This window comes from Homalodisca vitripennis, chromosome 4 (genome assembly GCF_021130785.1).
Source record: "Homalodisca vitripennis isolate AUS2020 chromosome 4, UT_GWSS_2.1, whole genome shotgun sequence".
Classification (NCBI taxonomy): domain Eukaryota; kingdom Metazoa; phylum Arthropoda; class Insecta; order Hemiptera; family Cicadellidae; genus Homalodisca; species Homalodisca vitripennis.
The window spans coordinates 14,533,402-14,548,093 of NC_060210.1; the positions used below are offsets into that span (position 1 = coordinate 14,533,402).

Below are 14,692 nucleotides of genomic sequence, written 5' to 3' on the forward strand. Positions count from 1 at the left end.
ATATATATATATAATATATATATATACTGTATATATATATATATATACTGTATATAAATATATGAATGTATGTATGTACTTATGTCATATAATACGTGCTACTGCAACATGACAACTTCCGTAATGTTTAAATATCCAATTTTAAATAAGTAAAAAGTCAGTAAATGCGCATAGTTTTGATGAGGTCGTCAGTCAGTGTTAACCAATGAAAAGTTTCAAAATGGCGGCTATTCACATTTGATTAAAAATTATAACTCAACTAATTTTAATACAGACCCAAAAAGGTAAATTATTTACATACTGTATGTTAACTAATTAAAAACAAATTTTTATATTTTTACATTTCCTAACATCCTTAAGTTTTCAAGATGGCGTCCATTCAAAGTTTAGTTATTTATATATTGAATTCGAGTCATTTACAATAATGTTTGTTTGAACGCGTTTATTGATATTATGTATGGTTTCCAGAAATCGAGCGTACAAAGTTTTACTAGTATACATTGTGGGATTAATTGTGAACATATTAAGTACCATAGTTCCTAACAGACTCAGACCAACCTTGGTGTGTAGACAATACGTGTCCACAGCTTGGATATGTTTGTTACCCAATCCTGACCAATAAAATGTTTCTAGACGGCGGCTGTTCATATTCGAACAAAATTTTTAACTCAACTAAATCCCACCATAGGTCAAAATCCAAACTTTTTTACATGTAAAGAATTATTATTTCTTACTTCTGTCGATATCTCTTAAGTTTTGAAGATGGCGGTTTCAAGTTCGAAAAGGAATGATTATAAATCAGTTACTCACCATCGGCCCACAGGGGGCTACGTGGAGGTGGTTATTAAAACTCTTTTCACCTTTAGTCTTAAGAGTAATTATGATGGCAACGAGAGAATCTTGTAAGACAAAATTTGTAAACAGGCTTGAATACACTCATATACCTTTTTAACATGTGATATTTGTTGATTTTATGTGATCCCTCGATTTTCCGTTGTACCAGTTTATTTGATTAGAGACAAAATAGATCTCTAAGATGGTTCTTGTCTTTTCAGATAATTCTGCTGAGTGTCAGTAATGCACGTATCAGCACGTATTCGTACAGGCAACCAGAACATGCAATTTCAGAAATATTTGTTATGAAGACATTTCAGCTAGCATCAAAGTTTTCTCAACTAATACTTGCGCGTACAGTTCGGGTATAATCGTGAGACTTCGACTGTATTCGGCTCGTTTGATACTAGTAACAAAAATAATATTATTTCTTATTTATGCAACCAACTTAAAATTGTACAGAAGACAGTAATTTTTATTCAGAAATTATAACGCCCCGTAGTCCAGAATTTAAATTACATATACTCGACTAGATTGGAACTAATAATACACATGGCCTAATAGATCTTATTAAGTTCCAAGATTGTTATACTGTGGATCCGGAACAGCTACAATTAAAAGTAATATAGGCTTAGTCATTACCATTACAACAGCTATTTCACTTAAAATTAATTTTAATATGTCTTGAGAAATATTTTAGGTACTTAACCTTAGGGGTTTCTTATATTGATTTTTTTTATTACAAGTTAAACTGATTTATAGCAAAATAAAAACATAAAAATAAAACGCATGAACACATGAATGTACGAACGCGTGCATAATGGAAATATACATACATTTGTTCATACATCACTCTACGTATCCTAGAACATAAAACTTTTTTTATTATAAGTGGAAATCACTAGGCACTGGTGTTCCAAAATAAGAGTTATTCATATTCGGTGCTAATATGTACTGCACTCTTTCTAGGGTTTCACACTACATGAGACATATCTCTAGACTATATTCTAACATAATCTATTGTGAAATGTCAAGGTGAACGTACAAAATGTAGCCACTGTTAGAGACCATATCTATTAGAACGTAATATGTTGAAACGCCAACGAGCTGTATGTGTAGAGACAAGATAGTGGTGTAAGCTGCTTTGCTCTCCCCGAGGCAATGTAGTGTGGGTGGCGCCGGGTAGGCCAAGCTTTATTGTCCTCAGCTGCTTACACGTCATATACTGTACTTAGGCTGCTTATATTCTGACAAGTCAAGCATTGCTTGTATGTACCTTTATTGTTCTCAGCTGCTTACACGTCATATACTGTACTTAGGCTGCTCATATCCTGACAAGTCAAGCATTGCTTGTATGTACCTTTATTGTCCTCAGCTGCTTACACGTCATATACTGTACTTAGGCTGCTCATATCCTGACAAGTCCAAGCATTGCTTGTATGTACCTTTATTGTTCTCAGCTGCTTACACGTCATATACTGTACTTAGGCTGCTCATATCCTGACAAGTCAAGCATTGCTTGTATGTACCTTTATTGTTCTCAGCTGCTTACACGTCATATGCTGTACTTAGGCTGGTCATATCCTGACAAGTCAAGCATTGCTTGTATGTACCTTTATTGTTCTCAGCTGCTTACACGTCATATGCTGTACTTAGGCTGGTCATATCCTGACAAGTCAAGCATTGTTTGTATGTACCTTTATTGTTCTCAGCTGCTTACACGTCATATGCTGTACTTAGGCTGGTCATATCCTGACAAGTCAAGCATTGTTTGTATGTACCTTTATTGTTCTCAGCTGCTTACACGTCATATACTGTACTTAGGCTGCTTATATTCTGACAAGTCAAGCATTGTTTGTATGTACCTTTATTGTTCTCAGCTGCTTACACGTCATATACTGTACTTAGGCTGCTCATATTCTGACAAGTCAAGCATTGTTTGTATGTACCTTTATTGTTCTCAGCTGCTTACACGTCATATACTGTACTTAGGCTGCTTATATTCTGACAAGTCAAGCATTGTTTGTATGTACCTTTATTGTTCTCAGCTGCTTACACGTCATATGCTGTACTTAGGCTGGTCATATCCTGATATGTCCAGCATTGTTTGTATGTACCTTTTATATTGGTCTCCGACTTTGCTCTATAAATGATGAAGTTCCTTTAGTTGATTGTCGCATATTATTTATAATCGCTTGAATATGGTTACTAATATTCGTGATATAAATGTTTATAGAACTTATTAAATTCCAACAAGAATGCAATTAGAAATCAATATTTAAATTGTGGTTCTAGGTTTTAAGAAGTCAGTGCTACTTCAATCTTTAGTCATCAGCTGTTAAACCGAAACTGATGACTCTCTGCACAGCGAGGCCGAAGTATTGCAATAGATTAATTGTGTAATCAATATTTCCAGGCTATATGAACCAGAAGACTTTGATTTTAATACAAGTCTATAGAATATCACACTTTGTCGTGAATGATTTTTCCCAACTAATTTTTAGTAGGAATTACACCATCTATGAAGAACAAGTTAGGTGTAGAATAAAGGAATAAATGTAGTTGCTCTGTGTATAAAATTGAATGATATGAAAGTTTTATTAATATGGATCTAAGGATATAAACTAAACCAGGAACGTCGTACAAAGATTACCAACTAAAAATGGAAAAACTCATTGAAAATATTCTCGTCACCAAATTTTTAAATACTTTTTTGCGAAAAACTCCCTCCCCAAGATCACTATATTGGAGACATGGGATAGATGGTTACATAATATGCTGTCAACAGCAAAATAATTGGGTAAAAGTTGGGAAATTGGTTAAGAAAAAAATGCTTTAGAATAATTTTAAACAAACTTTGTTAACGTGAAAACCCCGATGTTAATCCTATGTCCTCTGTGTACAAAATAATTTACTCAGCTCGAATTCGTCAATCTCAGTGTCGTTCAGCATATTTTTTTGGAGATGATCTGAATCTTCCTATCGTTGTGAAAATCGAATGAAAGTTTATTTTTTTGAAGATAGCTAAGAAAATCAAAGGGCTCTTTTCTTTGTCGAAGAACGTAAGAATACAGGTGGTGGTGTGATTTCGAAAAGATTGGGTCGGAGTCTTTAAGCACGAGAAAAGCAAATGCAGTTTAAATTTATTAGTAATTCTCCTTATAAATTAAATTGACAATTATAAAGGGTCAAATCAAAAAAGGACCGGCTTGGTGCCGTTAAAAGTAAAATGTTTCGGAGTTATCTTGCTGAGTAAACCATAAAAAGCATAAAATAGAATTTAAGGAATAGCGTCGTGTTTGTAGTTAAGCCCGCAAAACACGCATAACACAACAAACTCATAATTAAAAATACGTATTGAAATTTTGCAGGTATAAATCTACAAGGTACAACAGAAGCAGTTAATTTTAAAAATAAGTAGTTCCTGGAATAAAAATGTACCTTGTGCTAACACCATACCAGTGTTTTCATATTTATGGAGGTAGGGATAACCAATAAATTATTAGAATATACTAATTCCTTTTCTTTGGTTATGCAGTATTTAGTTGAACTGTTTTAAAACATTTCACTACGTCATGGCATCTCAAAGGGGTAAATATTCGTTTATCAGAACATATATTGATAATAATAATAATATGTTAATAATAGACCTTTAAACAAGATATTTATATTTACTTTTTTCTTTTATTTACTAATCAATATATTATACACATGGTAAGATGTACGTCTGCTTTGTGTAGTATTATTTAAAAAACTGTACTTTTAAATGTCCCTCTTAAATGTTTTATAAAGAATATTTAATTACAGCAAGAGTTTTATTACAGAGGCCACCAAATAACGTAGTTAATTAACCGCCGAGAAGTGATCAGCCCTTTACACCGGCGGAGCAAGTAAAATACGTCTAAATCCGGGATTAGGGCGAGGCAATATTCTGTTTAACGAGACCAGGAGATTGTGGCGCTCTCGTTAAACGATGCCCGGGAGTACAACAAGTCTCGTTAACGATCGGTTTCATCCCTTAGTGACTTGGGAAAACGACATTCTAGGAAATGAGATTCGTCGTAAATGCAGTGACGAGGAAACTACTTACGCGGCCTTCATGATTTACTGCTAAATGCAAGTAAACAATAAGTAACTTTAACGTAAAATACATAAACCATTTTAGTCGTATAAGAATATACAAGGATACAACTTACGCGGCCTTATTTGCGTATGGAATGTAGTAACAAAATAGATTTAGAACATTTTATTTGGGTTAGTGACGTACCTGGAGTTAAATGTGTAAACGGTTTTCCGTCGATTCTTCAAAGATGAATGAGCTTACTTATTTTAGATTTGAAGATATTACAAACGTTTACGCTCCAGGAATTTCATTTTCATTTTCAGTGTCGAATATTCGTCACAGTGACCCAAATTATTTTATTTTAGAGGAGAAGACATTAATTATAGGCAAAAACACAGTAAAATAAGCAATATATATATATATATATATATATATATATATATATATATATATGTTAATCTGTATTTCGTTCCTGAACCTTTATTTTTTCTCCATATTAAGTTATATATACGTGTGTGTGTGTGTGTGTGTGTGTGTGTGTGTGTGTGTGTGTGTGTGTGTGTGTGTGTGTGTGTGTGTGTGTGTGTGTGTGTGTGTGTGTGTGTGTGTGTGTGGTTGTGTGTGTGTGTGTGTGTGTGTGTGTGTGTGTGTGTGTGTGTGTGTGTGTGTGTGTGTGTGTGTGTGTGTGTGTGTGTGTGTGTGTGTGGTGTGTGTGTGTGTGTGTGTGTGTGTGTGTGTGTGTGTGTGTGGTGTGTGTGTGTGTGTGTGTGTGTGTGTGTGTGTGTGTGTGTGTGTGTGTGTGTGTGTGTGTGTGTGTGTGTGGAAAAAGGCCAACATATTAATATTAATTAACTATATTTCGCATTACGCTTCTTCAGGTCAAAACAACATAATGAAACACATAAAATAATTAAAAACATACATGTAAACAGAGAAATAAATTAAATAAGCACAATATTCTTGAAATGATAAACATATGTTCAAACTGTGGGTGTAAAGATGTGATGAGTGTTCAGATGATTTAAATTTATCGAAGATTTAATCCATAGGGAAATTTAGATTTTGTGACAATTTGACATGCTTGTTCTAAATTTCTTAATTTTGATGTATTTGAATTATTTTTTATTGATCGTATTGGTTTTACTGTATATAAATTTTCAAAAGATTCTTTGTGTATTTTACTATGAATGACTAATGGTTTTGATTCATCACTATGCATTATATATATATATATATATAAAAGAAAAATATTGCTATCTTAAAATTATAATTCTATATTATCAATAAATTAATGATATGTTATAAAAGTAATAGAATAGAATATATTTTTTCTATCTTTTTCATTTATATTACCAATAATAAGATGACAACTTGGAGAAAATAAATAACCACTATTTACCAGTATTCGGTGGTTGTTTTGGTAGTTTAATTATAATATAATTACAACTTAAAGTAGTAGTCTTCTGTAATAAATTAAAATTTTCATATTTCTGCTTCTGTAGCGCATACCAACTAATAATAATAAAAATAAGTACCGGTATGTAAGAAAAAGAAAAAATACATATTTAATCAATTAATTTTACAGTTATAGCACAGTAAGAGAGAAAATTATTGAAGAGCATTCATTACATTAAAGAAATACAAAAAATATAGCAATATAGATTAATACTAGATTAGATCGTAAGCTAGACAGACAAGTTAGAAAACAATAGACAGTAAAATACCTAAATCGTCAATATTATTGAGCCAAATTTTAACTTTTTTGGAAAACAATTTAAAGCTAGCAATTTGTTTTATATTATCAAGTAAAAGATTTTGGGCCTAAGTAAATGTTTTTACAAAGAATGATCTGTTTACCTTTGGTCTTACATAAAAACGGCGGACTGTGCTTCGAGTAGAATAAAACCAATTTTCAGTTCCACTGTTACGATACCGCTCTTTTTGAAAAATGCTGTTTTGTAAAAATGTTTTTTATGGGTAAAATTTGCAGATTTTTGAAAAGATAGTCTATTTTCACGCTGTTTTTTAAAAAGCATAATTCTAACAAAGTGTTTTGGGTACAGTGATCTTAAAGCAAGTTATGTCACAGATATTTCTTAAAAAATAGAATGTCGAATTTATTTCATGATTTCGGCGGGTAATTTATTTATATGACTTTTCCTAGTAATTTGCTGTCAATTAAAATTACAAGATATTCAATTTCGGGTGTTTGTTGAATAACTTCGCAGTTACAGTTTTGTACACCTAAACAATTATTGTGGTACTTAAACTCATAGTCAAATTCAAAACCAATCAAATCATAGTTTAAAATATTTGTTTTTGATGCATTTATCACCATTGCATTCCTGTTACACCAATTGTTCAGTAAAGCTAAGTCGTGACTTATCGACTCTTTAATTGTTGCCCAGTTTGCAGACAAATACACGAATACAATATCATCGGCAAATGTTATGATTTCTCCATGAAACTTTTCTAACAAGAGATCGTTAATAAAGAAGGAAAAGAGATCCGCCGATAGAACTGAGCCTTGAGGAACGCCGATATTTACTAAATTTATGTCATTCAAAACCTTGCATATCCGAACTTATTGTTCTCTATTTTCAAGATAATCGCTTTAGCCTTAGCCAGTTTATTACTAATAGTTGTAACTTGCGTACTTGAATTTATACAATCAGTAATTTATTTTTCTGAGAACATTTTGAAAATTTACATTGATATTGTTATTTTGTAGCAAAATATCCCACTTAACACTAATTTTTCCCGACTATTTTTTCGAAATTGGTGACCCTTTTTGAGCTTAAAATATTTTTAATGTCTCTTGTATTTAAGTTTCGGTTTTTATCAGCCAAAAAATACAAACCGATTGCACAGTGGTCCGTTAACCCAATATCAAAGACAGCAATTTCGAAGTTCTCAAAATTACGATATCTTAAAGAAATATGATCCAAACAACTTTTTGAAAATTGTGTCACTTGAGTATGCTTATTTACAAGTTAAACAAAACCATTATTATTTAATGTTGATAGTTGACTTTTTCTAAATCATTTGAATCGTACAAAATATCTATATTGAAATCACCTACAACCATAGAGTTACATCTAAGTGACGGAAGCAAATTAGAGAATTGATCAAGGAAACGCTTAGAACTGAACGCCTCAATCACTGTAAAATCAGCCATCTCTAGACGGCAGACGACACGGGCAGCTGGTATATTGGTGGTAACGTACACGAGTGACCCGCCCGCCCTGTATGTCTCATTACAACATGCAAAAAGAGAACCTTGGGATCAGATAAAACTTAACTTCCGCCTCCGTTATCGAAATTTCACTCATAGCAATAAAGTTGATTCCTCCTGATTCAATCAAGTTTCTAAATATAGTTAAAACAGTATTAAAGGTTTTTCTTATACTACGAATATTTACATGCACTAAACCTATGTCATTTTGTTTACTGTAAAAAGTACAATGATCTAAACTGTCAAAAAATAAGTTAGAGGTTTCAGCTTCCATGATTATCAAACTAAAAATGTGACAGGAATAGCTTGATAGCTAGAAAAAATAAAGATGTATAAACAAAAATCGTTTTTAAAACTCATTGATGTGAGTGATAACGATTCAAAAGTAGTTAATATTTTGTGAATACTAGTTTTTAATGAATACAACAAATTAAAATACAGTTTGTAAGACATATGTATTATTAGTACAATAAAATTCATAGAATAGATGTACAGATAGTTGCTGGAAAGGAAGTCTCGTATTGCAATTCGAGACAAACATCCTCCGGATGTAAGTAGATACGCACATCCGCCCAGACGCCGATGGTGAACAAACAGGAAATGCTTATTTGTAAAAACCGTGCGACAATGTAAGGGACAGCCATGCTGATATGGAAAATTGTTACTCACCAATTATGATGGAGAGATTTGGCAGAGGCGTGGTCAATGAGCTGGCGGGAGAAGAACATCAAAACTGAAGAACAAGGAGGAGAGGTGGAAGTGGAGGCCGGGAATTCGAAAAGTGAAGTTCGGGAGTGTTTGTGTTCGTGTGCGGAAAAATATCTCTAGGCGTAATAAGTGTGATGTGAAATAAAATGTAAGTAATTTTAAGAACTTAGTATATTTTAGGGTTCATTAATCATTTTCAATTCCATATCTATTTAAATGTTCACAATTTCGAAAATGTAAATTCATGTAAATGTTTAGCTATTTTAAAGAAAGTTCTCATGTTAGTCCATGAACTCATTATTATTGCAACACTACAAAATTACTAGTAAATGTTATAATGAATTAAATTCAAAATAAATTGTAATGAATAATTTAATATTAAAAATGTCTTCAAAGTATTAAGACATTAAGTTTTGTGCTTAATATGTCGATTGACGCAATCAATTAATCAATTTAATGAAATGTTGTCACAAATAAATGTGTTGGTTCATTTGAGGGTATTTGTACTGCCAATCTAACCTATTATTAAATCCTCTCACAGCAACCCTTGCTCAAAATATGTCACAAACTTAATCTTAAACTAAACCAACCCTACAAAACCTTACAAGTTTCTGTATAGTTATAAAGTAGCTTTAAAAGAATATATTTAACTCGAACGACAATGAATTCATGCCAAGTACTACCAAAAGATAAAACATGTGTATAAACTATAATTCGCAAGCCTAATATTTCGCCATGCTTAAAAATAAATACTTTGCTATGTATAGTAAAAGTAACTAAATAGAATAAATATTAAGGCCTAAATAAGGTACTATGGTAAATGATGTACCGTTTGGTAAAACAATTTTGTACGAAAAAATATTAAATAATAAAATAAGGTTTCTTGCTTTATCTGACCTGTTTTGCTATGAAAGTTATTTGATTGTCTGCAGATCTTCGACACTATTCACCCTTTCACTGGTCGCACCTTCGGTTCTTCTCACATAGAACTTTCCTTCCCTACACCACACGTACTTGACGTTGAGTTCCTTACAGGCGTCTTTCAGCTTACGCATAAGTTGTTTGTTATCTGGGGTGAGGTGTTCGCCGATGTAGATCCTGGTGGCAGAGAATTTGTCATTAATATCACAGGCCATAACCGTCTTCTTCTTTTTGAAGGCTTGTATCCAGGTGTCTCTCTGGTCTCTGGTGGTGAACATGGCTACGATGGGGAGTGCTCTTGTCTTGCTGTAGGTAGGAACTCGATGGAAAGCGACTACAGTGTTTTCGTTCACCTGCAGGCCGATAGCTCGTTCCACGTCCCGCAGGATACTCCTCTCGTCCTCGCCCACTGTCTTTGGCAGTCCGCTGATCTCAATGTTATCTCGTCGAGAGTACTGCTCCAGATCTCGGACCTTGATTTCCAGGGAAGACACCTTCAGTGTTAGCTGCGCTTTTATAGCCTTGTACTCTTGATTTTCTCGGCTAATTTCTCTGTATTGATTTTTGATTTCAGCCATTGCCTTGTTAGATTCATCAATTTTTGCAGAAAAAATTCTAGAGCCGATTTAAATTCTTGAAACTGGTTAGTGTGCGACTTAAGTTCATCAAAAACCTCCTTTTTAAAGGCGTCCATGAGGCTAACCATGAACTCTTTAGTGAGGGTTGTGGCTCCAGTCTCACCTGACTTAATGCTAGAGCTTGACGGTCCCTTGGTCTTCTTGCAGGCCTCACAGTACCACTTTCTCCTGGAGTTACGGGTTTTCACAGAGTCCTCAGGATACTTGCTTGCTACACACTTTAAGTGAAGAACCTTTCCACACTTACCCGCGCACTCAATCTCTTCATCAGAGTCGTCACAGAGCACATCACATACGCTACAGATCGCCTACATAACTATATTTTAAATAAAATTAGTAAAAAAAACATGTAAGAGTATGCAGGAAAGCGATCAGTTAGAGTTGGTTGCAACGTGCACGCCGATAAGCGATAAGCTCTTACCAGAGAACCGCTCAGTACGACTGACTGAGGAAGACAGTAATAATATTACCATCTTTTAAATTTTGTATACGAGGACATTACTTCAAAATATAGTTTCGATATACATTTGTCTATGCCATTTATTAACTAAAAACTGCCAAAGAATTAAATAATAATTAAATAAAATTATGTTTTTTTTTATTTGAAAATAGTATCTCCTTATGTCACTTTTAAATCACATAGAATCTATATACTTAAGTTATAAAATTGAGCTATATTTAAATAAAGATTTTATTATTATTGACAGAAAATAAAATGTTTATTTTCCAACTGTGTGAAAATGTTATTCCCTAGGAAAGGCATACGCCAGAAATTTAAATTTGAGCACCTGGAAAAAAGGAATAAGATTCTAACATTCCTTCTGCTAATATTCCTACACAAGACTTACTGGTGTGTTTTATATTTAACCAAACGAGTTATTATAATGTACTTGTATCCAAAAAATACAAGTCGTTAGGATTGGTCTCTCCAAAAATATAAGTTAAAAGAGATTGTAAAATAGCATTAAACGTAGTTACCGAGGTATATGTGACAGCTTCCTTCCGGTTACACAGGTTCCGGTAGGAAAAACATTCCATTCTTCCGGTTGACAGTTAGTTTACCGTCTTGGACACAGTCTTAGTAGATTACACACTGGTAACACAGTCTTTTTCTACAATTCCATGAATTGATATTTTTATACTGCTCCTTAAAATATCACTAAATGAATTGAATATTATCTCTTAAAATGTAAACAGTAGCCTGCGTCATTCAGTCTCAAATTATAAAGAAAGAATTTTATTCAAATTAGTAGATATTGGTCAAATTGTCTTTCAAATGAAATCGTTGTGGAGATCTTACAAATGGAGAAACGTGTTGCTAAACCTCAATAATTAATAATCTTAACAAATTAAAAATACCTTTTAATTGTTGGGTGATTTAAAGACAGTATGGTCAAGATTGTGTTTTCGTCTCAGTTTTTTCCCCCGTATATTCATTATTAGTTTACAAATCATAATTCACAAATCAGACCTGTGCATGTGTTTTATTAGATTGTAATGATATAACCAAATATTCACTGAGAGCCTTTTTTCGTAGTTCCATAAAAAGGGGGAAGGTATGTGAGAAAGTATTGAATGGAAATTTGTACCAATGTGCGATATATTTTATTGTTTTTGTTTTATATACACTCCTCTGCGTTGTTGTAACATTCAGATGTAGTTTCTGTCCATCATGTAACCGCTTGTAATTTACTACAAAATGTATTCATAAAATAAGTTTTAGTACTACAGCCTATTCTAACTTACACGGAATTATATTTTTTGAAATGTTGAAATTAAATTATATTATTACTTATTATTATATTATAACATTATTTAATGCGTAAGGAACGTATTATGAAGTTTCAACAAGACATCAAGCACTATATTTATTATTCAAAAACTGCTACACATCGATAGAAAAACAGATGAAATTCCTGAATACGATGTATTAAAACTTTTATAATAAATTGGAAACCATTTTTAATTATAATATAAATATATGAAAAGGACTACTTCCCAAATTTTAATGCCTTTGCAGAACATAAATTACTTTTCAAAAGTGTTGATTTGTAAAAATGAGTTTGGCACAGTAACGATAGTAAAGAGATTTTAATTAGTTTGCGTTTTTTTAATATGCGTATAATATCCTTAAACGAACATATCGTATTTTTTGTAAAACAAAGACTCACTTGTTTTTCAAGTTGCGTGAAAAACTTACATGAAGAGAGGTAAAAACATACGGAGGATTTCAGTTGTTTCTTTCATCACTAGGAAAACAAAACGAGAAGCAATAACAAAAAACCTTTCAGAAGATTACTTGCAAAGCGAGTGTGTCAACAGAACTCGGAATTCCTCAATGTTCATTGCTCGACTCTTCTTCAGCCGAAGTCTTCCGTATTGATTGATCGCATTTTAATAATGAATACAAGTTCTTTAATAAATTTATACTTGGCAATCGTTGTAAAAAAATCTTCCAAAAAAAAAGTAAAAATGTATGCCTGATATTAAGTAACTAATTGGAATAAAATCGTGTCAGACAATTTTTAATACTTTTTCAATTCATTTAATTTCTCTAATGTATCCAAAAATAGGATAGTATGTTTCGGTAAAAGAAAAATTATCATAAGAGTGTTTTGGTATATTTTATCTTCACAGTAAAACTATTACCATTACATATAACTGACATAGTTTTATTGTTTGACATTCCACGAACAAAATGCCACACAATTTGATTAAACGTCACATTTAGATTACAGACGTGTCGGAAATTCCCACAAAACAATGGGAAAAACTATGAAAAATTCAATTGTCAGAAATTATGTGAAACAAATATCTTAATCTCACTTGGAATGACGTTTCATCTTTTTTTTATTATTTGTGAGACTAGATTTCTGTACATTAAATAGTTCAAATTAAATATAATGTCAATACTAATAAGACTAGATATTGGAAGTATTTTATACCGTTTAATTCCTACCTATCTTAGTTCATGTTATCTACAGTTATGTATAGTTTAATTCAAAATTTCCTGAAATTTCAGTCCCTGAGTTTTTGAATTACATAACGGTATACACAAATTTGAGATTTTATGTAATTTAATAAGACTGTTAAGTTTAATAAAACAATAATTAAAATTTTAACGTTTTTCATTACCAAAAATATATTAGTAATAAAATTTAAGATTAAAATGAAATATATGAAAATGAAATATTAAAATGAAAAATTAATTTGGGAACAAATTACACTCAAAGCATATCAGGAAAATTCTTCAATTATTTCAGTTCGTGGGTGCATTAGCTCTCCACATTTCCAAGCAGTAGAATACATGAATCTCTTGAGGCATTTTTCCATTCCAAGTCCAGGAAGTTGTGATGCCCTGATGCCCTCGTTAAACGAGGCTCAGGAGGGCGGAAAGTCTTGTTAACGATCTGTTTTATCCCCTGGCGCCGGGAAATGACTTTGTTGGAAATTGAATTTGTCTTTAGATTCGCGTAATGTTTTCAACCTTGATTTATTCTAGGAATCAGATGAAGATATTATGTTTTATTTCTTGAAACTCAGGTGGATTGGAGCAATAAGTAAAAATCCAACATATGTTGATTCATATCTACTTTTATTTACCAATTTCAATTGCATTTATATTTCTTAAGCTTATAACTCAAATTACTCAAGAAAATACAATATTGACCAAATATTCACTAATGCATCTATTCTTAAACAAACCTTCAACCACTTCCCAATTCATGGAACTTTTTTCCCACTGTCAAGCACCACAGCACCTATAATATTGTAAGTGAACGTTGTGGAAGTGAACTCGTTAATTATTTTTATTTTGGGAGAAAAATATCCCTAAATCACGTGAGAGATAAGGTTTAACCGCTTCAGGCGGAGTCGAGAACGAGAATTGTCTTCTGCGTATTAAGTAAGATACTGTCTACTAGTCCACTTACACACAGAGTATTTGACTAGTTATGTATCTATCTTAGGTTAAAAAACCAAGTTTGTAATTATGCATTAGGTTAGTTATTTACCTGAACATGAGAGCAGATTGCAGATCTCGACACGTAGTGTTAGTGATTTTTTGTTTCACTGAACCATGGCAAATGTCCGGAAAAAATCCTGTTTCCTACACAATCCTTCCATCGTCAAAAATAAACTTCAAACAAAGAAACCTAAAGGAAAAGTTTCTTTGCACATACAAATAAGGCTAGCTGTGTACTTAAAACATGTATTAATTATAAATGTAAAAAATGCAACCATTAAGTTTAAAATGTATTTCTTCGTGTTTCGAGTACGGTACGTGACATAGTT

At 32.4% G+C, this 14,692-nt stretch overlaps 1 protein-coding gene across 1 annotated transcript; it reads right to left on the reverse strand.

Moving 5' to 3' along the window:
• Positions 1 to 9,754: 9,754 nt before the first annotated feature.
• On the reverse strand, positions 9,755 to 10,339 carry LOC124360947. The gene has a single exon (XM_046814982.1). It carries the CDS (start codon positions 10,337 to 10,339, stop codon positions 9,755 to 9,757), a length of 585 nt encoding a protein of 194 aa, XP_046670938.1.
• Between the last annotated feature and the right edge of the window lie 4,353 nt (positions 10,340 to 14,692).

Excerpts from the sequence above, each read along its gene's own strand:
- LOC124360947 (XM_046814982.1), bottom strand. The coding sequence starts at position 10,339 with ATGGCTGAAATCAAAAATCAATACAGAGAAATTAGCCGAGAAAATCAA.